The sequence below is a fragment of the Oncorhynchus mykiss genome, chromosome 1 (assembly GCF_057628025.1).
Source record: "Oncorhynchus mykiss isolate SJ-2025 chromosome 1, ASM5762802v1, whole genome shotgun sequence".
Lineage (NCBI taxonomy): Eukaryota > Metazoa > Chordata > Actinopteri > Salmoniformes > Salmonidae > Oncorhynchus > Oncorhynchus mykiss.
The window spans coordinates 9,251,360-9,279,248 of record NC_143022.1 but is presented as its reverse complement, the minus strand read 5'-3'; the positions used below and the strand labels follow the sequence as shown (position 1 = coordinate 9,279,248).

General features: G+C 42.4%; 2 protein-coding genes and 1 pseudogene across 2 annotated transcripts; 2 read left to right on the top strand and 1 right to left on the bottom strand.

The window, feature by feature from the left end:
* Window positions 1–241: 241 nt before the first annotated feature.
* Window positions 242–7,334, top strand: LOC110514907 (uncharacterized). Its single transcript, XM_090237162.1, has 7 exons — window positions 242–313; window positions 543–661; window positions 885–921; window positions 1,053–1,459; window positions 2,918–6,542; window positions 6,704–6,797; window positions 7,139–7,334. Exons 1-7 carry the CDS (start codon window positions 275–277, stop codon window positions 7,315–7,317), a joined length of 4,500 nt encoding a protein of 1,499 aa, XP_090093288.1. The 5' UTR covers window positions 242–274; the 3' UTR covers window positions 7,318–7,334.
* A 2,971-nt stretch (window positions 7,335–10,305) lies between these two features.
* Window positions 10,306–19,108, bottom strand: LOC110513387 (protein ANKUB1-like; annotated as a pseudogene).
* A 1,393-nt stretch (window positions 19,109–20,501) lies between these two features.
* LOC118965988 (uncharacterized) lies at window positions 20,502–27,293 on the top strand. The gene is made up of 6 exons (XM_036987289.2): window positions 20,502–20,614; window positions 20,844–20,880; window positions 21,009–21,409; window positions 22,872–26,511; window positions 26,672–26,759; window positions 27,101–27,293. Exons 1-6 carry the CDS (start codon window positions 20,535–20,537, stop codon window positions 27,277–27,279), a joined length of 4,425 nt encoding a protein of 1,474 aa, XP_036843184.2. The 5' UTR covers window positions 20,502–20,534; the 3' UTR covers window positions 27,280–27,293.
* Window positions 27,294–27,889: the final 596 nt, after the last annotated feature.

Below are 27,889 nucleotides of genomic sequence, written 5' to 3'. Positions count from 1 at the left end.
CAATAGGCAAGCCATGAACCTTATGGAGGAGTACATGTGTTTTGTAGACACACCTGGGTTCTAGACTGGCTGAGGTAAACATTTTAGGAAAGCCTGGGTTTTTAATATCGAAGTCATTCTAAGGGGTAGGTTTGACAAAGCAAATGAGTGAGTGAGGCTTTTGACATGAAGACAGTGGTTAGATTCTGCCATTGGGACTGCTCTGATGTTTCCATTCTCTCCTGGTTATGACCATAGAGCCTTGTCCCAGTCTCTAGACCTGCCTGTCTGTGTGATGGATGACCACCTGACCTCTGAAGCTGTCAATGAGATGGTAAGTTGACCTTGTCATTTCATATTACAACATTAATCCAATAAAATGTTATAGTGATGCTATCATTGGCAATGTTGACGTACCACAACCATCTCTGTTGTGTTGCAGTTGTTTAATTGGCCCAACGTTGCCAATGCTCCTCCCCTCTTTAACAGTTAATAATTATTTCAGTATGATATTTGTTGTTTATTAAGTTTGATTATTTGCAATATAATTACATTTCTACCAGGAGCAGAGCAATTGTACCAGGAGCAGAGCAACCTCAGTGATGGAAACCACAGAAGAGGGAAAGCTCAACAATGTGGAACATCTGACACTTATGGACTTCCTTCAAAACCTAACTGAGAAGTATGTTCTGTTTTCTTTGGTACTATCACACCTTCAAGGAAATATGATTAAATTAGAAACTGATCAATCTGAAAAAAATGTTCAGTGCTAGAAAAGTTGTCACATTGCAATTTTGCCAACTGACACAAAGCAAGTATAACTTCACGATCAGGCAAATAATTAAATAAAAACTATTCTGCCACGCATCCTGATATGACAACATTTATAACAATATTGTTTTCAGGCAATGGAGGGGGATTCGTGAGGGCATGTTTGACCCGGTAAGATCATGTTACTGACAATTTAATCAGATTACCATGAAAACTCTGCCTAATGTTTAACCTTGTTCATAAGCTTTTGAAAGACTCACTATGCAACATTTTAAAACACTTCTTCTGTTTCTGGAATACAGCTGACAAAACAACAGCTTGCCGGCTTGTGTCTGAGGATTGTCCAGTTTTTATCGGACAAGCTGATGCAGATCATCATCCCAGGTCTTTACGAACTACTGGGCATCCAAGATGCTGCCTCTTCTCCATTGTCACAGAGATCTCTCACAGCGTCACTCACCAGTCTGTTAGACGATAAGACTAACACCAAGTCCCGCGTGAGATTTACTGAGGCTGGTGTACCTAAGAGGCCAGGCAGTCGAAAGTCTTACAATAGCTTTCGCATCCCGACTCCCTACCCTTCCTCCAACTGTATGGAGCAGGAAGAGGAAGAGGAAGAAGTGCAGGAATCACAACTTAAATTCAAGGAGATTTACCTGACTAAGGGCAGTCTGGGCAGTGGAAGCTACCTGCCCAAGGGGGCCATGAGGTATGTTCTTAAAGGGAAATTTAACAACTTCATATTCATCTCCAGCATCACCATATGTGAAAATTACATATTTCCATGCTTTGTAGTAAAAAAAATATAGAGGGACGTAACTGTTTCCAATAGTGCTGAGAAATTAGTGCTTTTTGAGGTTGGTTTGGTTTCCATTCAAATATTTAAAAAATAATCACGGTTTTGGATTTCAATACTTTTTTTAGACATTGAATGCACTATGGATTATGTGTGTTGAATGCTGTAACAACACATAATAAAACAATGAATAAAAGTCCCATGATGGTAGTGACTGTCCATTAGTGTTTATGACTTATCAACCATCATTTACTTTCTCATATAAAATATTTATTTGATGACTTTATTATTTCATTCCAAGTCATCAACTCATCTCTATAGAGCTGCTGCTTATTCTGTCTGACAAAATCACTATTTTAGTAGTTCTTCTAAGTAAATAAGACCTACTTTTATGACCGCTGAACACCGACTGTCAATCACTTAGATCATGTATTTCCAGGTAGAGAATCCTCGCAACGCAACTGCTTTTTATCTCTCTCATGCATTCTCTCCGTCTCAGTCAATGAGGTTTCCGTATCTGCTCCACACAGAGTGGACAAGCAAGTGGGCGTGCAATGGATTATGGGAATTAATTGCCATATTTTCTGTGCTAAACTATGTAGAATATTGGCCTGTTGGAAACTACAACTCCCTACTACATTGCATAGTTCGTGCTTGATCTGATTTCTCTCTACAGAAACTGAGCATCGAGCTCACAGAAGAAGAAAAAAAATAACTATATGGAATTCAAATAATTGAGCCGACGTCGGTCAATTAGTTGTTTAAAAACCAAAAAATAACAAAAATGTTGGTTAAATGCTCAGCTCTAGATTCTAATGACATCATCAGTGTGCATCGTGTGATTTTAACCAATTATGAGTAGGCATTGCCTACTAATTGGTTGATGATGTCATAGAAAACACTTATCTTCCTCTTTCTTTTTTTACTACAAAACATAGAAATGCCCGTTTTTCACATATGCTGATGTTGGGGTGGTGCTGGAGATGATGAATATGAAGTTGAAACATTTAGAAATTTCCCTTTAACATTTCTTCAAACTGCCTTGTATTTATGATTGTCCTTGAAGTTATTAGAAGTTACAGTATTTGAAGTTTATAGCAATTTGGATTTTTGTAGAGGATAGATATTGCCAGGATAGATAGATATCTACAGGCCAGTTTCAATACAAATGACTTATACAAAATACATTTTATTGGGCTTTAGAAATTAAGCAGTTAGGCTGACATCACACTAAGGTTTTTTCTCAGAGAAACAGCAGCGTTTTCCTCATTGTTTTCAATGGTGCAGATGTATTTGACACACTGAATGTGCATCACAGCCTTACATATTATTTGTTTGACTTTGATGATTTCTGCAGGTTTTTTTCCCAAGGACTCTAACCTCTCTGTCTGATGTGCAGAAGAAAACAACCAACTCTGAGACGCTACAAGTCCTCTTAGGTGTCTCAGAGGACACCCTTGTCACCTGTGTGCAGGAGAGCCTGCAAGGTTCTCTCTCCAAACTTGCATGCATGTCCAATTCTCCATCTGGAAGTGCAGGCTCTATGATGCTAACCCCTGCTGTAATGTCAGAGTTGGCTAAAGATGTCAAGTCGGCCTTGTCAGTGGTCGTTAAGAGTGCCTCCGCAAGTCAAACCTCTCTAGTGACACCGGTAAGGGGAGACTCACAGACCAAGGTGACTGAGAGCATGGTGAGAGAGCTGGCTGCTAAACTTGAAAAAGTTGACCAAGAGAGCAAGAGTCTAACAGGGCAAGTCATGACCATGATCTCTGACACAATGGTGGCTTTTGTTGACGAGAACAAACAGAATTTGCTGGAAGATCTGAAGGACAAGATCACGTTTTTGGCATCGCATGTTGGCTTCATTGAGGATCTTGATGCCCTGATAAGGAAATACGAGAGCAGCTACAATATTAGTGAATCTGGTTCCTCCTGCACGCTCACATCTAAGAGCATCCAAAAACTCTCTAGCCGGGAGTTTCAAACATCAGCAATACAAGCAGTGAGTGGAGTTCTTGCCAAAAAAGTCAGTAGTTTGAGCTTTCCTAGTTCAGTCATTCAGTCTGAGTTAACAGGTGCTGTATCAGGTCAAACATTGTCTGGCATTGTAAAGACAGACTCCATTCACCCAGTGGGCTCAGCAGCGTCAGTAGTTGTTAAGACTTTCGTGTCAGATATGAAGTCCTTGGCTGAATCTGAAGAGAGTCCCCAACAGAAGAGTGCCTGGTCTGCTGCTGTTCACATTTACCACAGCATCCAAAACAACTTGAAAGATTATTTCGATAAGCTTCAGAGATTTGCCCTAAAGAGCATTGTCACATCTGATGACAACATCACAAATGCTGAGTTCAAGGAGACAGTTCCACTTCCTTGCTTAGACATGAAATATAGGCCCAGTAAGAGTGAGCCTCAGTTGCCAGAGTCCACTGGTGCAGTTACTTTACAAAGAGGCCTAAGTAAGAGCTCAAAACTTCTTTGGGCAATAACTGAAAGCAAGCTCCTTCTGACAACTTGCACCAAAGAAGTCATCTCAGAGCTTCTGGTCTTGTACAACACTGAGATGTCAAAGGAGGACCCCCTGTACACTGTTGGAGAAAAAGGATCAGGCTTCTCTATTGAGAGAGAGAACTTTGTAGAGGGTGTTCTGGCTCAGCTTGGGGATATTGCCCATTCCAGGGCCTCTTCACCAATAGTATGTGAGTTCCCCTGTCAAATTGAGGACAGCAGAAGTAAGGCCACAGCTTCTTTGACCAGTCTGTTAGATTGTATTAGAAAACTCTCAAGTGAGGAATTTAAGAGAAATGCCACTCAAGCAGTGAGTGAGTTCCTAGTTAAAAAGTCCACCAGTAGCTTAACTAGTGCAAAGCCTGCTTATTCTGTAGCATCCAGGTCTTGTTCCATTCAAAACCAGTACACATGGTCAAAGGATATTTGTGCGGATTCTGCTGCCTTTGGCATCATTGAAACATTTGTGGAAGACCTGCAGAGCTCGGCGCAACCTGCAGAAGTAGAGGAGAGAGAACCTGACCTCCAGGAAAATGCACAAAAGCTTCAGAGCAGGATCTGGTCTGCTACCACTAGTTTATATAACAATATTCAGAAGACATTAAAGGACTTCATCATTCATCAGCGGAGGTCAGACATGCTGAGCAGAATGTCTAGTCATATACCCACAGAGGACTCTGGACATCTTGGGACTAAGGAGCACATTTGTTTGGCAAGCCAGGACTTGAGGCAAGCTAGTAAGAGTGTGCCTCACTTGCACAGTTTGAACCTTGAAGTGGCTCTAAACAGGGGTGTCAGCGAGAGTTCAAAACTTCTCTGGACTGAAACAGACAAGGCTCTACTGACCAATAGTACCAAAGAGGTCATTTCAACAATCTTGACCTCATGCGAGGATCAGGCATCAAATGCACCTTGCTTCTCCACAGTAGGAAAGAAAATATCTGATATGTCCCTTGAGGTCAACATGTTGGTAGGTGGTGTTCTGTCTCAGCTGAAGGACATCTCCTTGTCAAGGTCCCCAACACCATGTGAAGACATGTTTGAACGTCTCCAAGGTTCTCCTGAGCGAACCTCTCCAGTAAGTGTAGATTGTAGCACGGCTGCCTCCAAAGGCATTGCATCTTCCCACAGTCTTTCAACAAAGAGCCTCCAAAAACTCTCTAGTCATGAGTTCCAAACTAAAGCTGAGAAAGGAGTGAGTGAGGTCCTCTCTAGATCATTTAACATTGTGGAGGAAGGTACAACAGACCTTCAGTCTGTATCTACATCCACCACATCTACTGATATTATACAAACCATGGTGAAAGACCAGCAGGAGCTCACCCAGACCACCCAATCATCTGACATGGTATCTGGAACCTCCCTGCTCACCACTGGACAGGTTTCTGAGAAAAGAATCTGGTCTGTTGCTCGTAACATCTACAACAGTCTGCAAAGTAAGATTACGGAGTTTCTCAGAAAAGATCTTCAAAGATCAGACACAACACTTGGTTCAATCCAAATCTTTACATATCAAAGCAGTCCTGCATCACAAAGAGCAAGTCTCGGCCATCTTGAGGTCAACCAGAGCAGTGTTAGACCTGGTGGAAACGATGCCTGTGTGGACATTCCGCACAAATTACTACCTAAAACCACTGAGCTCTCAGGATCCATGCTGGAGGATATTGACACGATCCGTTGTAGGAGTGCTGACAGCCAAAATACAAGAAATACCTCTTCTTCACGCTCCTCCATCTCTCTAACACCTACTTCAAAATTAAGGCAGTCGAAATGGCACTTTGCCTTACCCGGGACTCCCATCCCCACTGAAGATCCTGCTCAGATTGACTTTCCCATTGTTAGAAACACAATCATTGAGGACTTCTTTCACACAGAGGACTTACTTCCTGTAACCTTTGTGGACAAAGTCAGGCAAGCTGCTGGGGTGGTAGTGGACATTATGGTGGAAAGTGTTGAGAACACACAGGAAAATGGACAGGGTGCTTCTCATCTTGACGACCTCCGATCTGCTGTTAGGAAATTGAGAAAAATCATTTCCACTTGGACCATCCACATTTTCAGCCATGAATTGGTGGATAAAGTGATAGCCCTTCAGGACAGCCACAGCACTCCACAGGTCTTAACATTGGCAGCAGCCAGAAGTGCTTCAGACTCCATTCTTTCAAGGCTGAAATGGGGAAAGGAACAATGTGCCATATCCAAGGAGCTCTCCTCTCAGCTTCTTCAGATATTTGCTGAAGAGACAGTGAAGTGCTTCCTGAGACAGTGGTCAGATGAGTATGAAAACATAAACTTTGATGTTTCAGTCCAGAACGATCCAAAGACTTCTACTTGCATGGTCATTCTTCAAATGATCACCAAAGCCACTGCTAAATGTTATTTTGAGTCCGCTACCAGCGTGGCCACCAGTGACATTGTAGAAGGCGTGTTTGATTTGGAAAGGGATACCATCAGCAGTACTGGACAGCAGGTCCTCACCTTCAATACAAAGGTATAGTACACATACATCTTTCATGAATAACACTGCTGTTGACCTTTTATATGATTCTTTGTGTCATGGCATTGCACTGCTTCTTTGCAGTTGATATGCTGTACTTTTAAGATATCGAAAACATTTCAGTTTGTTTTAATGTGCCTTTTCCCACCAACCAGGGTTCCAAGAAAGTTAGTAAGAACCTTTGTCCTCAAGAGTCTCTCTCTCTGGAGTACCAGCCTCAGAACATTTCCCCTACTGTGTACTTTACAGGTAAGCCCTGCTGCTGTTTAGGCTGCTGCTCAGTCAAGACTGAGACATTATCCCTTTACCATTCCACTAATTCATTTGGAAAGACGTTGTACTCCTCTGAGTTGTTACCTATGACATACTGTACTGTGGGCTGGGTGGTAGCCTAGTGGGTTAAGAGGTTGGGCCAGTAACCGATAGGTTGCTGGTTCAGAATCCCTGAGTTCACGAGGCAAAATCTGTCAATGTGCTCTTGAGCAAGGCACTTAATCCTAATTGCTCCTTGTAAGTCTCTCTGGATAAGAGTGTCTGATAAATGAGTAAAAATGTAAATTGATGGCATGCTGGATGGTCTTTCGTTGCAGAGACGATGACAACATCTCATGGCTCCTTTTCTCCAGAGGGAATTTATGATATCGCATTGTCCTTCCCAATTGAAGAGAAGAGTCGCAAACCCTCCCTTTTCACCAGATTGTCTAGATCCATCACGAAAGGCTTTCTCAGCACATTCAAATCTTCAAGGAAAACCAAATTATTTAAATAAATTCCTCATTATAACAACGAGAGCATTCATTTGTTCAGATGAGAATCTAATCGTATTGGTCACATACGCCGAAAACAACTGTGAGATGCTTTATTACGAGCCCATTCCCAACAATGCAGAGTTAAAAAGTAAGAAAATATTTTCTAAATAGTAACACAATAACAATAACAAGGCTATATACAAGGAGTACCAGTACCGAGTCAATGTGCATGGGTGCGAGGTAGTTGAGGTAATACAGTATGTACATGTAGGTAAGGGTAAAAGTGACTAGGCAATCAGGATAGATAATAAACACAGTAGCAGCAGCTAGTGTGAAAGTCGGTCAGTGTCACAGTGAATGTGTGGGTAGAGTGTAGTGAGTGTGCATCGAGCCAATTCAAGAGAGTCAGTGGAAAACAATTAGAAAAATACATCAATAACAAAGGGGGTCAATGCAAATAGTGCAGGTGGCCATTTAATTAACGTTCATCAGTCTGATGACTTGGGGGTAGAAGCTGTTCAGCAGTCTAATGACTTGGGGGTAGAAGCTGTTCAGCAGTCTAATGACTTGGGGGTAGAAGCTGTTCAGCAGTCTTATGGCTTGGGGGTAGAAGCTGTTCAGCAGTCTTATGGCTTGGGGGTAGAAGCTGTTCAGCAGTCTAATGGCTTGGGGTAGAAGCTGTTCAGCAGTCTAATGGCTTGGGGGTAGAAGCTGTTCAGCAGTCTAATGACTTGGGGGTAGAAGCTGTTCAGCAGTCTTATGGCTTGGGGGTAGAAGCTGTTCAGCAGTCTAATGGCTTGGGGTAGAAGCTGTTCAGCAGTCTAATGGCTTGGGGGTAGAAGCTGTTCAGCAGTCTAATGACTTGGGGGTAGAAGCTGTTCAGCAGTCTAATGACTTGGGGGTAGAAGCTGTTCAGCAGTCTAATGACTTGGGGGTAGAAGCTGTTCAGCAGTCTAATGACTTGGGGGTAGAAGCTGTTCAGCAGTCTAATGATTTGGGGGTCGAAGCTGTTCAGCAGTCTAATGACTTTGGGGTAGAAGCTGTTCAGCAGTCTAATGACTTTGGGGTAGAAGCTGTTCAGCAGTCTAATGACTTTGGGGTAAAAGCTGTTCAGCAGTCTAATGACTTGGGTGGAAGCTGTTCAGCAGTCTAATGACTTGGGGGTAGAAGCTGTTCAGCAGTCTAATGACTTGGGGGTAGAAGCTGTTCAGCAGTCTGATGGCTTTGGGGTAGAAGCTGTTCAGCAGTCTAATGACTTGGGTGGAAGCTGTTCAGCAGTCTAATGACTTGGGGGTAGAAGCTGTTCAGCAGTCTGATGGCTTTGGGGTAGAAGCTGTTCAGCAGTCTAATGACTTGGGGGTAGAAGCTTTTCATCAGTCTGGTGGCTTGGGGGTAGAAGCTGTTCAGCAGTCTAATGGCTTGGGGGTAGAAGCTGTTCAGCAGTCTAATGGCTTGGAGGTAGAAGCTGTTCAGCAGTCTAATGGCTTGAGGGTGGAAGCTGTTCAGCAGTCTAATGACTTGGGGGTAGAAGCTGTTCAGCAGTCTAATGACTTGGGTGTAGAAGCTGTTAAGGAGCCTTTTGTCCCAGACTTGGTGCTCTCGTATCGCTTGCCATGTGGTAGCAGAGTGAACAGTCTATGACTTGGGTGGTTGGAGCCTTTTGCCAATCATTTACATATCACTTACTTTATTTTTATTTGATTTGATGTCATATTGTAAACGTATGTATCTGTTTTGCTGAAAATATGATTTTGAAAACAATGAATGTCTACAAGTGCTTCATAAAACAGTTATATTTATTTTTGTATTTTCAAAAGACAGCAAATAGCCAATCAAGTATCAACATAAGTGAAATGAAAGACAGATTTAATTTTCAGTGAATAATTGTCTTGTCCAGTGAGCAACTCAATGACAGCGATTCAATGACATCATTAGATCACCTCCAAGAAGCATCTTCAACGTTCACCTGACAACCCATTGGATAAGACACATACACTAACCAAGTGTTTCTTACCTGTCAAGAAGGTTGAGATCAGAAGCTTCTTCAATACCCCAGAAATGGAAAGGCTTTGAGACAAAGACAATCAACTGTCCAGATAATGCACATACACTAACCCGGATGTTCTACTTGCCCCACTGAGTTACAGTAAAGTTATCATTTATGCATGGGTCCACGATCCACTCATAGCTCTCACAGCTATCTGACAGTTCTCAGAATACTAAGGAAGAAGTGTGTGATATTGGATTTGGTATCCTTCCCACTCCCAAGTGATTGGGAGTTTCATAGGGTGCTGCATAATTGGCCCAGCGTCGTCTGGGTTTGGCCATCATTGTAAATAAGAATTTATTATTTTGACACTGCACAGACTCATATTTTTTTATTTTTTTATTTATTTTTTTACCTTTATTTAACCAGGCAAGTCAGTTAAGAACAAATTCTTATTTTCAATGACGGCCTGGGAACAGTGGGTTAACTGCCTGTTCAGGGGCAGAACGACAGATTGGTACCTTGTCAGCTCAGGGGTTTGAACTCGCAACCTTCCGGTTACTAGTCCAACGCTCTAACCACTAGGCTACCCTGTCGCCCATGAGCAATAATGATCCACATCTTAATAAAAGAGTTTTAAGGCAGGGGGTTGGAGCCTCAATTAGACCCATGTCAAACAATTACGTACAGTACAATCACATACAGCACAACCACATAGTCACATTCAGTACAATCACATAGTCACATTCAGTACAATCACATACAGCACAACCACATAGTCACATTCAGTACAATCACATACAGTACAACCACATAGTCACATTCAGTCAACTGAATGATTCTAGAATAATAATAATTCCATTCACATTTGGCTACTACAAATAGCCAGTGAAATATGATACATTTTTTGTTACTTGAGAGGAATGACTGAGAATCCACTGCCTGCCGTTGTAAACTTTCTGCACACAAATCAAACACAGTACTGACTATATCTATAAGCCTCATCCAAAGGAACGAAATTCTAAGTTGTCCGCATTGTTTCAGGCATCATCCGTTCCAAAGTCTCATCTTGTTCACTGTAAAAAATAAAAATAAAAACTCAAATAAGAGTTCCTTTTTGGACAATTCCAGGTTGTCCCTCCTTGTTTCAGTATGTTTAATCTGCCTAATGACCAGGATCCTGGTGTCTACCCAATGTGCTGAGCACTCCTCCTGGACAGAGTCCGCGCTACATTCAGCTGCTGCAACCATGGTCTCTGTGTGAAGGCACTGTTAGAGAGTCAATCAACCAGAACAAGGTTAGGAGACCAAATCTGTGTCCTAGCATTGTGAAATACTGTATATGTAATGGCCTCAATACATTAATGAAACGCCCTTACATTCTATCCTCTCCCCATACTGAAACAACTTGTTAGGGTGAACCAAGAAGACTGACACTATATACCTTCTAAGCATGATGGTTGGCTCATGATTTGTTTCAGGACTTGTTAGGGTAAACCTATAACAGCTTCTAACCCCAAGTCATAAGACTGCTGAACAATTAATCAAATGGCCACTGGACAAGTTCAACTGTTTTATTATTTGTTACTTTAGTTTATTGGGTAAATATTCTCTTAACTCTTCTTGAACTGCACTGTTTGTTAAGGGCTTGTAAGTAAAGTATTTCACGGAAAGATCTACACTTGTTGTATTCAGCGCATGTGACAAATAAAGTTTGATTTGATTTGATTTGACTATGTACCTTCTAAGCATGATGGTTGGCTCATGATTTGTTTGTACTGAAATCTATTCAGGGAGGATAAGGGTATATCATAGGCAGTGATGTAGTGGTAAAACCATTGACTGGTAAATGCTGATTGCCGTTCAGGATTAAAGAAGTAACGCTCCCTCTACTTTCAATGCATCTTCCACAAAAGGTGGGTAAATGCTTGAACAAAATAAAATAAGTGTGTAAACAGCTTTTACATGTGTTCCCCCCACACTGATTATAGGAGGCTTCTTCTGACAGTATTCACACCTTTCATAAGAAACCTCCAGAGAAATATTCATATTCACCGTAGCTGTCATTTAAACTTGGACTAACCTGGCCAAGGCCAAACAGTATATGGCGTTTTCTCTGGGTGTGAGGTCGCAGTGGAGAGAAAAGGCCTCCAGTGAGGTGGTGAGGATCTGGGCGGAGTTTGGTGAGGCAAACACAGGTCTGAGATTGGTGTCTCTGGAAATGGGCGGGAGCGGGACTCTGCTCCTCCATTGGTTGCTGTTCTGATCCCCACTCTCATCCTCCTCACATCCCTTCCCTCCACATCCCCTCTTCTTCTCTCTTTCATCCCTCGTGGCCACAGGGTGTTGCTTCGGTAGTTGAAGAGGTTTATCCTGGGATGCCAGGGCGCGGAGCGGGCAGGTTACATGAGATGGGCAGTTGATGGGGGTCAAACGTCGAGAGGCTGTGGACATCACCCTGATACCTGCCTTGGCCTCACTCCTCCTGGGCTTGGAGGACATCTTGGGGAGGGTGAAGCCGTCCACCAGGACCGTGTCGCCCACCCTGGTCCTGAACGGAGCCCTGTTGAGGCCCATGCAGTGCCTGGATGCTGCCCTCCTCTGCCCCAGCCTCACCCAGCCCTTTATCTGGAGGTATGTCCGCATGGGCAGGGCCATACCTGGGAGGACCACCACAGAGCACAACTTGGTGGCCAGGTGACTCACACACTCCCTGTGGCTGTACTGAAGGGCGATCCTCAGGGGGTCACGACCCTGGGGATCCCGACAGGCAAGGGTCAGAACGCTGCTGGCGATAAAGAGTTTGAGGATGGTGAGCTGGCCGCGCTCGATGGAGGCGACAGCGGGAACCTTGGCGACGTCGGGGTGGGCCGTCTGGTGGCACCACTCACGGTAAGGGTGAACCCCCACCGGCTCAATGACACGCACCCCCCTCTCCAGCAGCCAGCCGGCCAAGTCCAGGTGGCCCAGAGAAGCAGCGATGTAGAGTGCCACCCGGAGCTGGAACCTGGAATAATACAGAATCAATGTATTTATAACAAGTTTCAAGTTTTTTTTGTCAAGTTCACAAGATACAGTGGGTTATAAAACAGTACAGTAAAATGCTTACTTGCAAGCTCTTTCCCACAATGCAGTATTAAATATCAGGGTAAGAGAAAAAAAATATGAAGGAAAAAAACACGAGAATATAAGCTATATACAGGGTCAGTACTATCATTGTAAGCTATATACAGGGTCAGTACTATCATTGTAAGCTATATACAGGGTCAGTACCATCATTGTAAGCTATATACAGGGTCAGTACTATCATTGTAAGCTATATACAGGGTCAGTACCATCATTGTAAGCTATATACAGGGTCAGTACTATCATTGTAAGCTATATACAGGGTCAGTACCATCATTGTAAGCTATATAAAGGGTCAGTACCATCATTGTAAGCTATATACAGGGTCAGTACCATAATTGTAAGCTATATAAAGGTTCAGTACCATCATTGTAAGCTATATACAGGGTCAGTACTATCATTGTAAGCTATATACAGGGTCAGTACCATCATTGTAAGCTATATAAAGGGTCAGTACCATCATTGTAAGCTATATACAGGGTCAGTACCATAATTGTAAGCTATATAAAGGTTCAGTACCATCACTGTTGATAGTAAGTATATCATACAGTTCAGTGTGTAGATGTGTATTCTGACATCACAGGTCTCTCCCTAGACAGGTGTCGTTGGACGGTCAGTCTGTGTCCCAGGAAGCAGCCTCTGAGGAACTCCGCCCACCCATCCCAGGTGTCCAACCGTAGAGTAGCCCCTGGGAGACAGAGACACATGCAGGTTGTCCTCCTGGTTTCCATGAACCAAGAATGTGTTCCATACAGTCCATTTGTCTCTGTGTTACATCCATAAGGTGTTGAGCCAGAGGACCATTGATCTACTGCACAAGGAAGGCCATACCCAGGTCAATGGCGTAGTCGTGCAGCCGGTTGCAGTCGTAGAGTTGCAGGCCGGTGGGAGAGCTCAGTCTGAAGGAGCTGACGGGAAGCACACACTGCTGGGACACCAGGGTCATGAGCCTGGCCACAGACGTACTCAGGAGAAACACAGTGCCCAAGACTGAGAGGGTCTCCCCCGTCACGGCACTTAACACACGCACCACCGGCTCCCGCTGAAGTATAAGACCATGGACATACAGTAAATTCACTTGTTTTACATAAATACCTATGTTGTGTTTATACACCGAGTAAACAAAACATTATGAACACCTGTTCTTTCCATGACAAAGACTGACCAGGTGAATCCAGGTGAAAGCTATGAACCCTTAATGATGTCACTTGTTAAATCCAATTCAGTGTAGATGAAGGGGAGCGGACAGGTTAAAGAAGGATTTTTAAGCCTTGAGACAATTGAGGCGTAGATTGTGTATGTGTGCCATTCAGAGGGTGAATGGGCAAGACAAAATATTTAAGTGCCTTTGAACGGGGGTAGTAGGTGCCAGGTGAACCGGTTTGTGTCAAGACCTGCAATGCTGCTGGGGTTTTTCACACTCAACAGTTTCCTGTGTGGTCCACCACCCAAAGAACATCCAGCCAACTTGGCACAACTGTTGGAAGCATTGGAGTCAACATGGGCCAGCATCCCTGGGGAACGCTTTCAAACACCTTGTAGAGTCCATGCCCCAACAAATTGAGGCTGTTCTGATGGCAAAAGGCGGGGTGCAACTCAATATTAGGAAGGTGTTTCTAATGTTTGGTACACTCAGTATATATAAGTTAGGAGTCATATAATTACAGGGGTAAGATGAAGTGGCTCCTTTGCACTGATCTTAGGTCTGGTTTGTGTTTTTACTGCTAATGGTAAAGGTTAGGATTTGGTGAGAGTAAACTGATCCTAGATCTGTGCCCAAGGGCAATTTCTATCCAGAGACAAATCAAAGGTCCATGCTATTTAAATGTATAATCTACCACCATCTCGTGGCTCAAATTTGTAACAACATTTTCTAATTCATGTGCTGTACTGAGTTTTGTTCTATCACATTGAACACTAATCTGGGTGAAAATTAAATTGTTAACAGAAATATTATGAATATGTATTTCAATGAACCCAAAGGGCCTCTTCTTCTCCTACTATATGGCCTGCTGTGCTCTACTTTACTCTACTGTACTCTGCTGTGCTCTACTGTACTCTACTGTACTCTGTCTGCTGTACTCTACTGTAGTCTGCTGTAGTCTGCTGTGCTCTACTGTAGTCTGCTGTACTCTGCTGTGCTCTACTGTACTATACACCACTGTGTATACAGACTCTTCAGATACTGTTAGCGAACACCAGACTGAGGTCGAGGCGATTACATGGGGAAAAGGTTTATGACTGTAAGGGTGTTTGGTACAAAGGCAACACTATATCGGGCCACATTTCAGCTCTATCCCAGGTCAACCATACAATACTATAGATTTCCACTCTAGTCAACCAGCAAGAAGGAGAGACAGACAGAAGGTCTGGCTTTGACTATATCAATGATGGGATGTGTAAGTAAGGAGTAAGGAACACAAATAAACATTATTCTGATGGTTAAATTTGTACTTAGATACATAACCACTCTCCTCTGTTAGCAAATCGTCCACAGAACTTTGTGGGACAGAGTGAGTTCTGTCCCTGTCTGGCTCTGGACATGTACCCAGGGACCTCTGTACAACAACACTTCACACTCACGAAGCAGTGTTCTTACTAACCAATCACTCTACCATAACCATGGTCTCAGTATAAAGCAGTGTCCTTACTAACCAATCACTCTACCATAACCATGGTCTTGGTTGAGCAAGGGCAATATTACTTTAAGTCTCAAGCAGGGTGACCTCAACATACTATATATCACCACACTATACAGTGGGGCAAAAAAGTATTTAGTCAGCCACCAATTGTGCAAGTTCTCCCACTTAAAAAGATGAGAGAGGCCTGTAATTTTCATCATAGGTACACTTCAACAATCCAGAAAAATCACATTGTAGGATTTTTAATGAATTTATTTGCAAATTATGGTGGAAAATAAGTATTTGGTCACCTACAAACAAGAAAGATTTCTGGCTCTCACAGACCTGTAACAACTTCTTTAAGAGGCTCCTCTGTCCTCCACTCGTTACCTGTATTAATGGCACCTGTTTGAATGAACTAAATCACCGAATCATACAATATAACCATACTATATAATCATACTATATAACCATACTATATAATCATACTAAATAACCATACTATATCACCATACTATATATTACCACACTCTATATCACCATAATATATATAATCATACTATATAACCCTAACCCTAACCCATACTATATATCACCATACTATATAACCATACTATATAACCATACTATATATCACCATACTATATATCACCATACTATATCACCATACTATATATCACCATACTATATAATCATACTATATAATCATACTATATAACCATACTATATAATCATACTATATATCACCATACTATATATAATCATACTATATAATCATACAATATAACCATACTATATAATCATACTATATAACCATACTATATAATCATACTATATAACCATACTATATAATCATACTATATAACAATACTATATAATCATACTATTTAACCATACTATATATCACCATGCTATATATATCACCACACTATATCTGAAACACTTTATGTTAATGATAGTATGAAGCTGTTTCAAGCAATAGCCAGCTCACTTTGATATGCATTTTCAAGCACGGGTAGAAACAGCTAGGTGTTCGGCTGGTACCTTCAGCAGGCAGCAGATGGCACTGCTAGGGGTGATGCCAACGTCTGTCAGGACCCAGCTGTCCCGAAGGATGGCACCAGCATAGCTCAGCTCCAGGAAGTACCTCACCTGCTTGTCGTCTGACAGTTGCACGTGGAAGTAATCCTGCCAGAGGAAGAAGATTGGAAACACAAGGAGCCGTAATTGAGTGTCCCATACAATCAGAGTGAGAGGGCTCAACACTGATGGAGCCGTAATGGAGGGTGTCCCACACAGACAGATGTCAATGTTTACCATACAATAATTGTAAAAGTGTCCAATTGTGTACAATTAAGAAATAAGGCCCAAGGAGGTGTGGTATATGGCCAATATACCACGGCCAAGGGCTGTTCTTAGGCACAACGCAACATGGAGGTATATTGGCTATATACCACAAACCCCCAAGGTGACTTATTTTTTCTTCCAATTTAGTGGTATCCAATTGGTAGTTACAGTCTTGTCCCACTGCTACAACTCCCATATGGACTTGGGAGAGGCGAGAGCCAAGAGCCGTGCGTCCTCCGAAACACAACCCAGCCAAGCCACACTGCTTCATGACACCATGCCCGCTTAACCTGGAAGCCAGCCGTGTCGACCGTGTCAGCGTGCACTGCTGCGTGCACGGCGCCTGGCCCGCCACAGGAGTCACTAGTGCGTGATGGGACAATGTTGACAAAGCACTGCTGGCGTGGCTGTCTCCTACTGTAAGTACTATCGCCCTATCACATGTCTCCTACTGTAAGTACTATCGCCCCATCACGTCTCCTACTGTAAGTACTATCGCCCCATCACATGTCTCCTACTGTAAGTACTATCGCCCCATCACATATCTCCTACTGTAAGTACTATCGCCCCATCACATAACCATATCTCCTACTGAAGGTACTATCACCCCATCACATAACCATGTCTCCTACTGTAGGTACTATCGCCCCATCACATGTCTCCTACTGTAAGTACCATCGCCCCATCACGTCTCCTACTGTAAGTACGATCGCCCCATCACATGTCTCCTACTGTAAGTACTATCACCCCATCACATAACCATGTCTCCTATTGTAAGTACTAGTCACATACTTTACTTGACACCAGCCAAATGAACAAATTGCTTCTTAGAATCATCTTCCTTTCCCATGGAGCTGTTGGCCGAGGTTGGAGAAGTCAGGAGGAAGGCATGGCCAGCCGTTGAGAAATGCTTGTTGAAGTTTTTGGTTATCATGGATTTATCTGTGGTGACTGTGTTACCTAGCCTCAATGCAGTGGGCAGCTGGGAGGGATGCAAACAGGCTCACATGAAACCCTTCATGAAGACAAGTAGCCTAGTGGTTAGAGTGTTGGACTGGTAACCGAAAGGTTGCAAGTTCAAATCCCTGAACTGACAAGGTACAAATCTGTCATTCTGCCTCTGAACAGGCAGTTAACCCACTGTTCCTAGGCCTTTAATGAAAATAAGAATTTGTTTTTAACTGACTTGCCTTGTAAAATAAAAATTTGAAGCAGAGCTTAATTTGTAAATTGGGAGGTGCCAGAGGGGGGGCTCTGTGGTACCAGAACTCATGAGAAAAAAGATCACCTATTATAATAGAGCATTGAACGCATATCATCACATTTGGGTAGAGCAGTAGAGTAGAGCCATTTACAGTAGGTGAACACATGGGGAACATTTTTAGTAGCCTAGGGTCCGGGAAAGTGTTGGCCTTTTTAAAACCGCATTTCGTGCAATTCTACATCCTTTTACATGACTGGAGACTTTGGCATTATCTTTTTTTAATCCGCACAAATGATCGAAATGGCAGGCTACTTTGACACTGACAAACTTAGTATCTGAGATCAATAAAAACGACCTTGTCTTGAATCCATCAATAGCCTATAGGCCTAGGTTTGTGGAGAAACATATAGTAGGCTACAATATGAGGAGGAAATTAGTCCTAAAAATGCTTTCCAGTTTCACTGACTCACCCAATGATGCGCAGCTCACTCGCTGGAGATTGTCGATGCGCTCGTGTCAAAAGCCTATCTCTCCCTCTCTCTGTTTTGTAAAACAATGTTTGGGAGTTGATCAAATATTTTGGTAGTCTACAGCATAGTCTTATCTTTTCAGCAAGAGTCATTGCTTTTCAATCTGTGTTTTCCCTCGATTGTATTTGAAATATTGCAAAAGGCCTGTTTTGTCTGCCTGCTGTTTTTTCACTGACAGATTTGCCTCGCGTTCCCGACTGTATTCTTTGTTATTGGGCTACAATCCGCAGCTAGGCTATTTAAAAAAGAAGCTATTGGTCCTCTGTAGCTAAATTATAGGGCTTCTCATGACGTATTATGCTATTCTGAATGATTTCATTTATTTCTGAACAGACAGCAGTAATTCCGTAACTTTAGAAAATTCCTCCAGAACCCTTCATGCAGCTATGATTCTATAAGGAAACAAATGATGAAGTGCAACTCTGGAGAGATGAGGGGGCAGGATAATTGACGAAGAGGCAATGAACTTTGATCGCTTTTATTATAATTGTTACATAGCAAAAAGTGAAAATTATTTTTCATGGCACGAGAGGTAACGGATTCGGACAAATAGGTTCCGGAACAAAACAGTCCAGAACGGAACGGCGCCGGATCCTGTTCTGGCATGATCCTGCTCAAATTAAGCACTGATTTGAAGTACCTAGGCCTCTACCTGCTGAGTGTAAAGATTATTAAACTAGATTCAGTGGGCTTGTCATTCACAGTGCTGATGAAAAATCAAGTATATTTGATCTAAATGTGGATATACGAGGACATCTAGTGGTCACCGGATTTAAAACAAATCCATGCAAGCTATCTTTGCACTAGCATGCGATGCCATATATTTGACGCAGGTATTTATTATTCGACAAGGATAGTCATTGACCCGGACAAAATATAATTGTATGAGCTATGCCTCTGTGTCCCGGCGTTGTTGTACCCCTCTACTATCTGGCTTGGTGGGGCGATCTCGTTCTGCATGCCTGCTTCACTGAGATACAATGTGTCGTCATGCATTTGTGCATGCACGCTGTCATACCCGTCTTGCTAACTTAGCTAGCTCATCAACCAGTATTTTATTCGCTTTTTCTGCACGATAGCACTTATTAAAGCCTTGAAACTCATGGGGACCTCACTGTTACCACGGGTCATCGAGCTAGCCCTTATTTGGCAGCAGGGTTGCATCGGTTTCCATTGGATTTGACAGCTTGTTAGGCTGGCTAGCTAGGTAGCTAATTCGCTAACGCGAACTGTTTATCACTAGCATCGCTAGCAACTAGCTAACATGGATAAAGTCTAGTCGTGGGTCCACAAAATCAAACAAATGGTACTGAACTGATGACAAAATCATGTTTAGAAATTGTTGTAGCTATTTATGTTTTTTTTGTTGTTATCGTTGCTTAATGACATTGCGAATATCATATTTTTTGTCATTTAACTATGTATGTATTTAATGCGGTTTCGGCATGAGAAAGGTATTAATCGCAAATTGCAGCACTAACGGATACCGGGAAATAGAAATAAGAGAACCGGTCACGAATGCGGAGCCACGCCCTAAAATAACATGTGACCACAAGGCGTTTGTGACGCAATGATGCGTTCCAACTTTGTCATAATTGTCTGTAGCTTCTAAATTGCTTATGAGCTTGGCTGCCCTTCAGAAAGTAGCTGATTCTTGTACTCTACAGCTGTATTTTCCTACAGTTACTAATAATACTAGCAACAAAACAGATTTCATTCCTTAAAATGATATTGCCAGATGGAAGAAAATAATAAGGTAGGCCTAAACTGTAATAAGATATACCTTAAAGACTGCTTGTGTTTAATCCTGAATCCAGTTGCCCCTCTTGTACTGGGATAAAACAATAGGCAAGCCATGAACCTTATGGAGGAGTGCATGTGTTTTGTAGACACACCTGGGTTCTAGACTGGCTGAGGTAAACATTTTAGGAAAGCCTGGGTTTTTAATATCGAAGTCATTCTAAGGGGTAGGTTTGACAAAGCAAATGAGTGAGTGAGTGTTTGACATGAAGACAGTGGTTAGGTTCTGCCATTGGGACTGCTCTGATGTTTCCATTCTCTCCTGGTTATGACCATAGAGCCTTGTCCCAGTCTCTAGACCTGCCTGTCTGTGTGATGGATGACCACCTGACCTCTGAAGCTGTCAATGAGATGGTAAGTTGACCTTGTCATTTCATTTTACAACATGAATCCTATAAAATGTTATAGTGATGCTATCATTGGCAATGTTGACGTACCACAACCATCTCTGTTGTGTGTCAGTTGTTTAATTGGCCCAACGTTGCCAATGCTCCTCCACTCTTTAACAGTTAATAATTATTTCAGTATGATATTTGTTGTTTATTAAGTTTGATTATTTGCAATATAATTACATTTCTACCAGGAGCAGAGCAATTATACCAGGAGCAGAGCAACCTCAGTGATGGAAACCACAGAAGAGGGGAAGCTCAACAATGTGGAACATCTGACACTTATGGACTTCCTTCAAAACCTAACTGAGAAGTATGTTCTGTTTTCTTTGGTACTATCACACCTTCAAGGAAATAGGATCAAATTAGAAACTGATCAATCGGAAAAAAAATGTAAAGTGCTAGAAAAATTGTCACATTGCAATTTTGCCAAAACAACTGACACAAAGCAAGTATAACTTCACGATCAGGCAAATAATTAAATAAAAACAATTCTGTCACGCATCCTGATATGACAACATTTATAACAATATTGTTTTCAGGCAATGGAAGGGGATTCGTGAGGGCATGTTTGACCCGGTAAGATCATGTTACTGACAATTTAATCAGATTACCATGAAAACTCTGCCTAATGTTTAACCTTGTTCATAAGCTTTTGAAAGACGCACTATGCAACATTTTAAAACACTTCTTCCGTTTCTGGACAGCTGACAAAACAACAGCTTGCCGGCTTGTGTCTGAGAATTGTCCAGTTTTTATCGGACAAGCTGATGCAGATCATCATCCCAGGTCTTTACGAACTACTGGGCATCCAAGATACTGCCTCCTCTCCATTGTCACAGAGATCTCTCAAAGCGTCACTCACCAGTCTGTTAGACGATAAGGTTAACACTAAGTCCCGCGTGAGATTTACTGAGGCTGGTGTACCTAAGAGGCCAGGCAGTCGAAAGTCTTACAATAGCTTTCGCATCCCGACTCCCTACCCTTCCTCCAACTGTATGGAGCAGGAAGAGGAAGAAGAACAGGAATCACAACTTAAATTCAAGGAGATTTACCTGACTAAGGGCAGTCTGGGCAGTGGAAGCTACCTGCCCAAGGGGGCCATGAGGTATGTTCTTAAAGGGAAATTTAACAACTTCATATTCATCTCCAGCATCACCATATGTGAAAATTACACATTTCCATGCTTTGTAGTAAAAAAAATATAGAGGGACGTAACTGTTTCCAATAGTGCTGAGAAATTAGTGCTTTTTGAGGTTGGTTTGGTTTCGATTCAAATATTTAAAAAATAATCACGGTTTTGGATTTCAATACTTTTTTTAGACATTGAATGCACTATGGATTATGTGTGTTGAATGCTGTAACAACACATAATAAAACAATGAATAAAAGTCCCATGATGGTAGTGACTGTCCATTACTGTTTATGACTTATCAACCATCATTTACTTTCTCATATAAAATATTTATTTGATGACTTTATTATTTCATTCCAAGTCATCAACTCATCTCTATAGAGCTGCTGCTTATCCTGTCTGACAAAATCACAATTTTAGTAGTTCTTCTAAGTAAATAAGACCTACTTTTATGACCGCTGAACACCAACTGTCAATCACTTAGATCATGTATTTCCAGGTAGAGGATCCTCGCAACGCAACTGCTTTTTATCTCTCTCATGCATTCTCTCGTCTCTCCGTCTCAGTCAATGAGGTTTCCGTATCTGCTCCACACAGAGTGGACAAGCAAGTGGGCGTGCAATGGATTATGGGAATTAATTGCCGTATTTTCTGTGCTAAACTATGTAGAATATTGGCCTGTTGGAAACTAAAACTCCCTACTACATTGCATAGTTCCTGCTTGATCTGATTTATCTCTACAGAAACTGAGCATCGAGCTCACAGAAGAAGAAAAAAATTAACTATATGGAATTCAAATAATTGAGCCGACGTCGGTCAATTAGTTGTTTAAAAAACGAAAAATAACAAAAATGTTGGTTAAATGCTCAGCTCTAGATTCTAATGACATCATCAGTGTGCATCGTGTGATTTTAACCAATTATGAGTAGGCATTGCCTGCTAATTGGTTGATGATGTCATAGAAAACACTTATCTTCCTCTTTCTTTTTTACTACAAAACATAGAAATGCCCATTTTTCACATATGCTGATGTTGGGGTGGTGCTGGAGATGATGAATATGAAGTTGAAACATTTAGAAATTTCCCTTTAACATTCTTCAAACTGCCTTGTATTTATGATTGTCCTTGAAGTTATTAGAAGTTACAGTATTTGAAGTTTATAGCAATTTGGATTTTTGTAGAGGATAGATATTGCCAGGATAGATAGATATCTACAGGCCAGTTTCAATACAAATGACTTGTACAAAATACATTTTATTGGGCTTTAGAAATTAAGCAGTTAGGCTGACATCACACTAAGGTTTTTTCTCAGAGAAACAGCAGCGTTTTCCTCATTGTTTTCAATGGTGCAGATGTATTTGACACACTGAATGTGCATCACAGCCTTACATATTATTTGTTTGACTTTGATGATTTCTGCGTTTTTTTCCCCAAGGACTCTAACCTCTCTGTCTGATGTGCAGAAGAAAACAACCAACTCTGAGACGCTACAAGTCCTCTTAGGTGTCTCAGAGGACACCCTTGTCACCTGTGTGCAGGACAGCCTGCAAGGTTCTCTCTCCAAACTTGCATGCATGTCCAATTCTTCATCTGGAAGTGCAGGCTCTATGATGCTAACCCCTGCTGTAATGTCAGAGTTGGCTAAAGATGTCAAGTCGGCCTTATCAGTGGTCGTTAAGAGTGCCTCCGCTAGCCAAACCTCTGTAGTGACACCGGTAAGGGGAGACTCACAGACCAAGGTGACTGAGAGCATGGTGAGAGAGCTGGCTGCTAAACTTGAAAAAGTTGACCAAGAGAGCAAAAGTCTAACAGGGCAAGTCATGGCCATGATCTCTGACACAATGGTGGCTTTTGTTGACGAGAACGAACAGAATTTGCTGGAAGATCTGAAGGACAAGATCACGTTTTTGGCATCGCATGTTGGCTTCATTGACGATCTTGATGCCCTGATAAGGAAATACGAGAGTAGCTACAATATTGGTGAATCTGGTTCCTCCTGCACGCTCACATCTAAGAGCATCCAAAAACTCTCTAGCCGGGAGTTTCAAACATCAGCAATACAAGCAGTGAGTGGAGTTCTTGACAAAAAAGTCAGTAGTTTGAGCTTTCCTAGTTCAGTCATTCAGTCTGAGTTAACAGGTGCTGTATCAGGTCAAACATTGTCTGGCATTGTAAAGACAGAGTCAATTCACCCAGTGGGCTCAGCAGCGTCAGTAGTTGTTAAGACTTTCGTGTCAGATATGAAGTCCTTGGCTGAATCTGAAGAGAGTCCCCAACAGAAGAGTGCCTGGTCTGCTGCTGTTCACATTTACCACAGCATCCAAAACAACTTGAAAGATTATTTCAGCAAGCTTCAGCGATGTGCCTTAAAGAGCATTGTCACATCTGATGATAACATCACAAATGCTGAGTTTAAGGAGACAGTTCCACTTCCTTGCTTAAACATGAAATATAGGCCCAGTAAGAGTGAGCCTCAGTTTCCAGAGTCCACTGGTGCAGTTACTTTACAAAGAGGCCTACGTGAGAGCTCAAAACTTCTTTGGGCAAAAACAGAGTCAGAAGAAAGCAACCTCCTTCTGACAACTTGCACCAAAGAAGTCATCTCAGAGCTTCTGGTCTTGTACAACGCTGAGGTGTCAAAGGAGGACCCCCTGTACACTGTTGGAGAAAAAGGATCAGGCTTCTCTATTGAGAGAGAGAAATTTGTAGAGGGTGTTCTGGCTCAGCTTGGGGATATTGCCCATTCCAGGGCCTCATCACCAATAGTATGTGAGTTCCCCTGTCAAATTGAGGACAGCAGAAGTAAGGCCACAGCTTCTTTGACCAGTCTGTTAGATTGTATTAGAAAACTCTCAAGTGAGGAATTTAAGAGAAATGCCACTCAAGCAGTGAGTGAGTTCCTAGTTAAAAAGTCCACCAGTAGCTTAACTAGTGCACAGCCTGCTTATTCTGTAGCATCCAGGTCTTGTTCCATTCAAAACCAGTACACATGGTCAAAGGATATTTGTGCGGATTCTGCTGCCTTTGGCATCATTGAAACATTTGTGGAAGACCTGCAGAGCTCGGCGCAACCTGCAGAAGTAGAGGAGAGAGAACCTGACCTCCAGGAAAATGCACAAAAGCTACAGAGCAGGATCTGGTCTGCTACCACTAGTTTATATAACAATATTCAGAAGACATTAAAGGACTTCATCATTCATCAGCGGAGGTCAGACATGCTGAGCAGAATGTCTAGTCATATACCCACAGAGGACTCTGGACATTTTGGGACTAAGGAGCACATTTGTTTGGCAAGCCAGGACTTGAGGCAAGCTAGTAAGAGTGTGCCTCACTTGCACAGTTTGAACCTTGAAGTGGCTCTACACAGGGGTGTCAGCGAGAGTTCAAAACTTCTCTGGACTGATACAGACGAGGCTCTACTGACCAATAGTACCAAAGAGGTCATTTCAACAATCTTGACCTCATGCGAGGATCAGGCATCAAATGCACCTTCCTTCTCCACAGTAGGAAAGAAAATATCTGATATGTCCCTTGAGGTCAACATGTTGGTAGGTGGTGTTCTGTCTCAGCTGAAGGACATCTCCTTGTCAAGGTCCCCAACACCATGTGAAGACATGTTTGAACGTCTCCAAGGTTCTCCTGAGCGAACCTCTCCAGTAAGTCTAGATTGCAGCACGGCTGCCTCCAAAGGCATTGCATCTTCCCACAGTCTTTCAACAAAGAGCCTCCAAAAACTCTCTAGTCATGAGTTCCAAACCAAAGCTGAGAAAGGAGTGAGTGAGGTTCTCTCTAGATCATTTAACATTGTGGAGGAAGGTACAACAGATAAGTACCTCCAGTCTGTATCTACATCCACCACATCTACTGATATTATACAAACCATGGTGAAAGACCAGCAGGAGCTCACCCAGACCACCCAATCATCTGACATGGTATCTGGAACCTCCCTGCTCACCACTGGACAGGTTTCTGAGAAAAGAATCTGGTCTGTTGCTCGTAACATCTACTACAGTCTGCAAAGTAAGATTACGGAGTTTCTCAGAAAAGATCTTCAAACGTCAGACACAACACTTGGTTCAATCCAAATATTTACATATCAAAGCAGTCCTGCTTCACAAAGAGCAAGTCTCTGCCATCTTGAGGTCAACCAGAGCAGTGTTACACCTGGTAGAAACGATGCCTGTGTGGACATTCCGCACAAATTACTACCTAAAACCACTAAGCTCTCAGGATCAGTGCTGGAGGATATTGACACGATCCGTTGTAGGAGTGCTGACAGACAAAATACAAGAAATACCTCTTCTTCACGCTCCTCCATCTCTCTAACACCTACTTCAAAATTAAGGCAGTCGAAATGGCACTTTGCCTTACCCGGGACTCCCATCCCCACTGAGTTTCCTGCTCAGATTGACTTTCCCATTGTTAGAAACACAATCATTGAGGACTTATTTCACACAGAGGACTTACTTCCTGTAACCTTTGTGGACAAAGTCAGGCAAGCTGCTGGGGTGGTAGTGGACATTATGGTGGAAAGTGTTGAGAACACACAGGAAGATGGAAAAGTTGGTTCTCATCTTGACGACCTCCGATCTGCTGTTAGGAAATTGAGAAAAATCATTTCCACTTGGACCATCCACATTTTCAGTCATGAATTGGTGGATAAAGTGATAGCCCTTCAGGACAGCCACAGCACTCCACAGGTCTTAACATTGGAAGCAGCCAAAAGTGCTTCAGACTCCATTCTTTCAAGGCTGAAATGGGGAAATGAACAATGTGCCATATCCAAGGAGCTCTCCTCTCAGCTTCTCCAGATATTTGCTGAAGAGACAGTGAAGTGCTTCCTGAGACAGTGGTCAGATGAGTATGAAAACATAAACTTTGATGTTTCAGTCCAGAACGATCCAAAGACTTCTACTTGCATGGTCATTCTTCAAATGATCACCAAAGCCACTGCTAAATGTTATTTTGAGTCCGCTACCAGCGTGGCCACCAGTGACATTGTAGAAGGCGTGTTTGATTTGGAAAGGGATACCATCAGCAGTACTGGAGAGCAGGTCCTCACCTTCAATACAAAGGTATAGGACACATACATCTTTCATGAATAACACTGCTGTTGACCTTTTATATGATTCTTTGTGTCATGGCATTGCACTGCTTCTTTGCAGTTGATATGCTGTACTTTAAGATATCGAAAACATTTCAGTTTGTTTTAATGTGCCTTTTCCCACCAACCAGGGTTCCAAGAATGTTAGTAAGAACCTCTGTCCTCAAGAGTCTCTGGAGTACCAGCCTCAGAACATTTCCCCTACTGTGTACTTTACAGGTAAGCCCTGCTGCTGTTTAGGCTGCTGCTCAGTCAAGACTGAGACATTATCCCTTTACCATTCCACTAATTCATTTGGAAAGACATTGTACTCCTCTGAGTTGTTACCTATGACATACTGTACTGTGGGCTGGGTGGTAGCCTAGTGGGTTAAGAGGTTGGGCCAGTAACCGATAGGTTGCTGGTTCAGAATCCCTGAGTTCACGAGGCAAAATCTGTCAATGTGCTCTTGAGCAAGGCACCAAATCCTAATTGCTCCTTGTAAGTCTCTCTAGATAAGAGTGTCTGATAAATGAGTAAAAATGTAAATTGATGGTATGCTGGATGGTCTTTCGTTGCAGAGACGATGACAACATCTCATGGCTCCTTTTCTCCAGAGGGAATTTATGATATCGCATCGTCCTTCCCACTTGAAGAGAAGAGTCGCAAACCCTCCCTTTTCACCAGATTGTCTAGATCCATCATGAAAGGCTTTCTCAGCCCATTCAAATCTTCAAGGAAAACCAAATTATTTAAATAAATTCCTCATTATAACAACGAGAGCATTCATTTGTTCAGATGAAAATCTAATCGTATTGGTCACATACGCCGAAAACAACTGTGAGATGCTTTATTACGAGCCCATTCCCAACAATGCAGAGTTAAAAAGTAAGAACATATTTTCTAAATAGTAACACAATAACAATAACAAGGCTATATACAAGGAGTACCAGTACCGAGTCAATGTGCATGGGTGCGAGGTAGTTGAGGTAATACAGTATGTACATGTAGGTAAGGGTAAAAGTGACTAGGCAATCAGGATAGATAATAAACACAGTAGCAGCAGCTAGTGTGAAAGTCGGTCAGTGTCACAGTGAATGTGTGGGTAGAGTGTAGTGAGTGTGCATCGAGCCAATTCAAGAGAGTCAGTGGAAAACAATTAGAAAAATACATCAATAACAAAGGGGGTCAATGCAAATAGTGCAGGTGGCCATTTAATTAACGTTCATCAGTCTGACTTGGGGGTAGAAGCTGTTCAGCAGTCTAATGGCTTGGGGGTAGAAGCTGTTCAGCAGTCTAATGACTTGGGGGTAGAAGCTGTTCAGCAGTCTTATGGCTTGGGTGTAGAAGCTGTTCAGCAGTCTAATGAC

What these genes read in the sequence shown, in the direction of transcription:
- LOC110514907 (XM_090237162.1), top strand. Translation starts at nt 275, where the DNA reads ATGGATGACCACCTGACCTCTGAAGCTGTCAATGAGATG. An exon ending in GTGAGGGCATGTTTGACCCG is followed by an intron (nt 922 to 1,052) that starts GTAAGATCATGT and finishes TCTGGAATACAG; the next exon opens with CTGACAAAACAACAGCTTGC. An exon ending in CCCTACTGTGTACTTTACAG is followed by an intron (nt 6,798 to 7,138) that starts GTAAGCCCTGCT and finishes CTTTCGTTGCAG; the next exon opens with AGACGATGACAACATCTCAT.
- LOC118965988 (XM_036987289.2), top strand. Translation starts at nt 20,535, where the DNA reads ATGGAAACCACAGAAGAGGGGAAGCTCAACAATGTGGAACATCTGACA. An exon ending in GTGAGGGCATGTTTGACCCG is followed by an intron (nt 20,881 to 21,008) that starts GTAAGATCATGT and finishes GTTTCTGGACAG; the next exon opens with CTGACAAAACAACAGCTTGC. An exon ending in CCCTACTGTGTACTTTACAG is followed by an intron (nt 26,760 to 27,100) that starts GTAAGCCCTGCT and finishes CTTTCGTTGCAG; the next exon opens with AGACGATGACAACATCTCAT.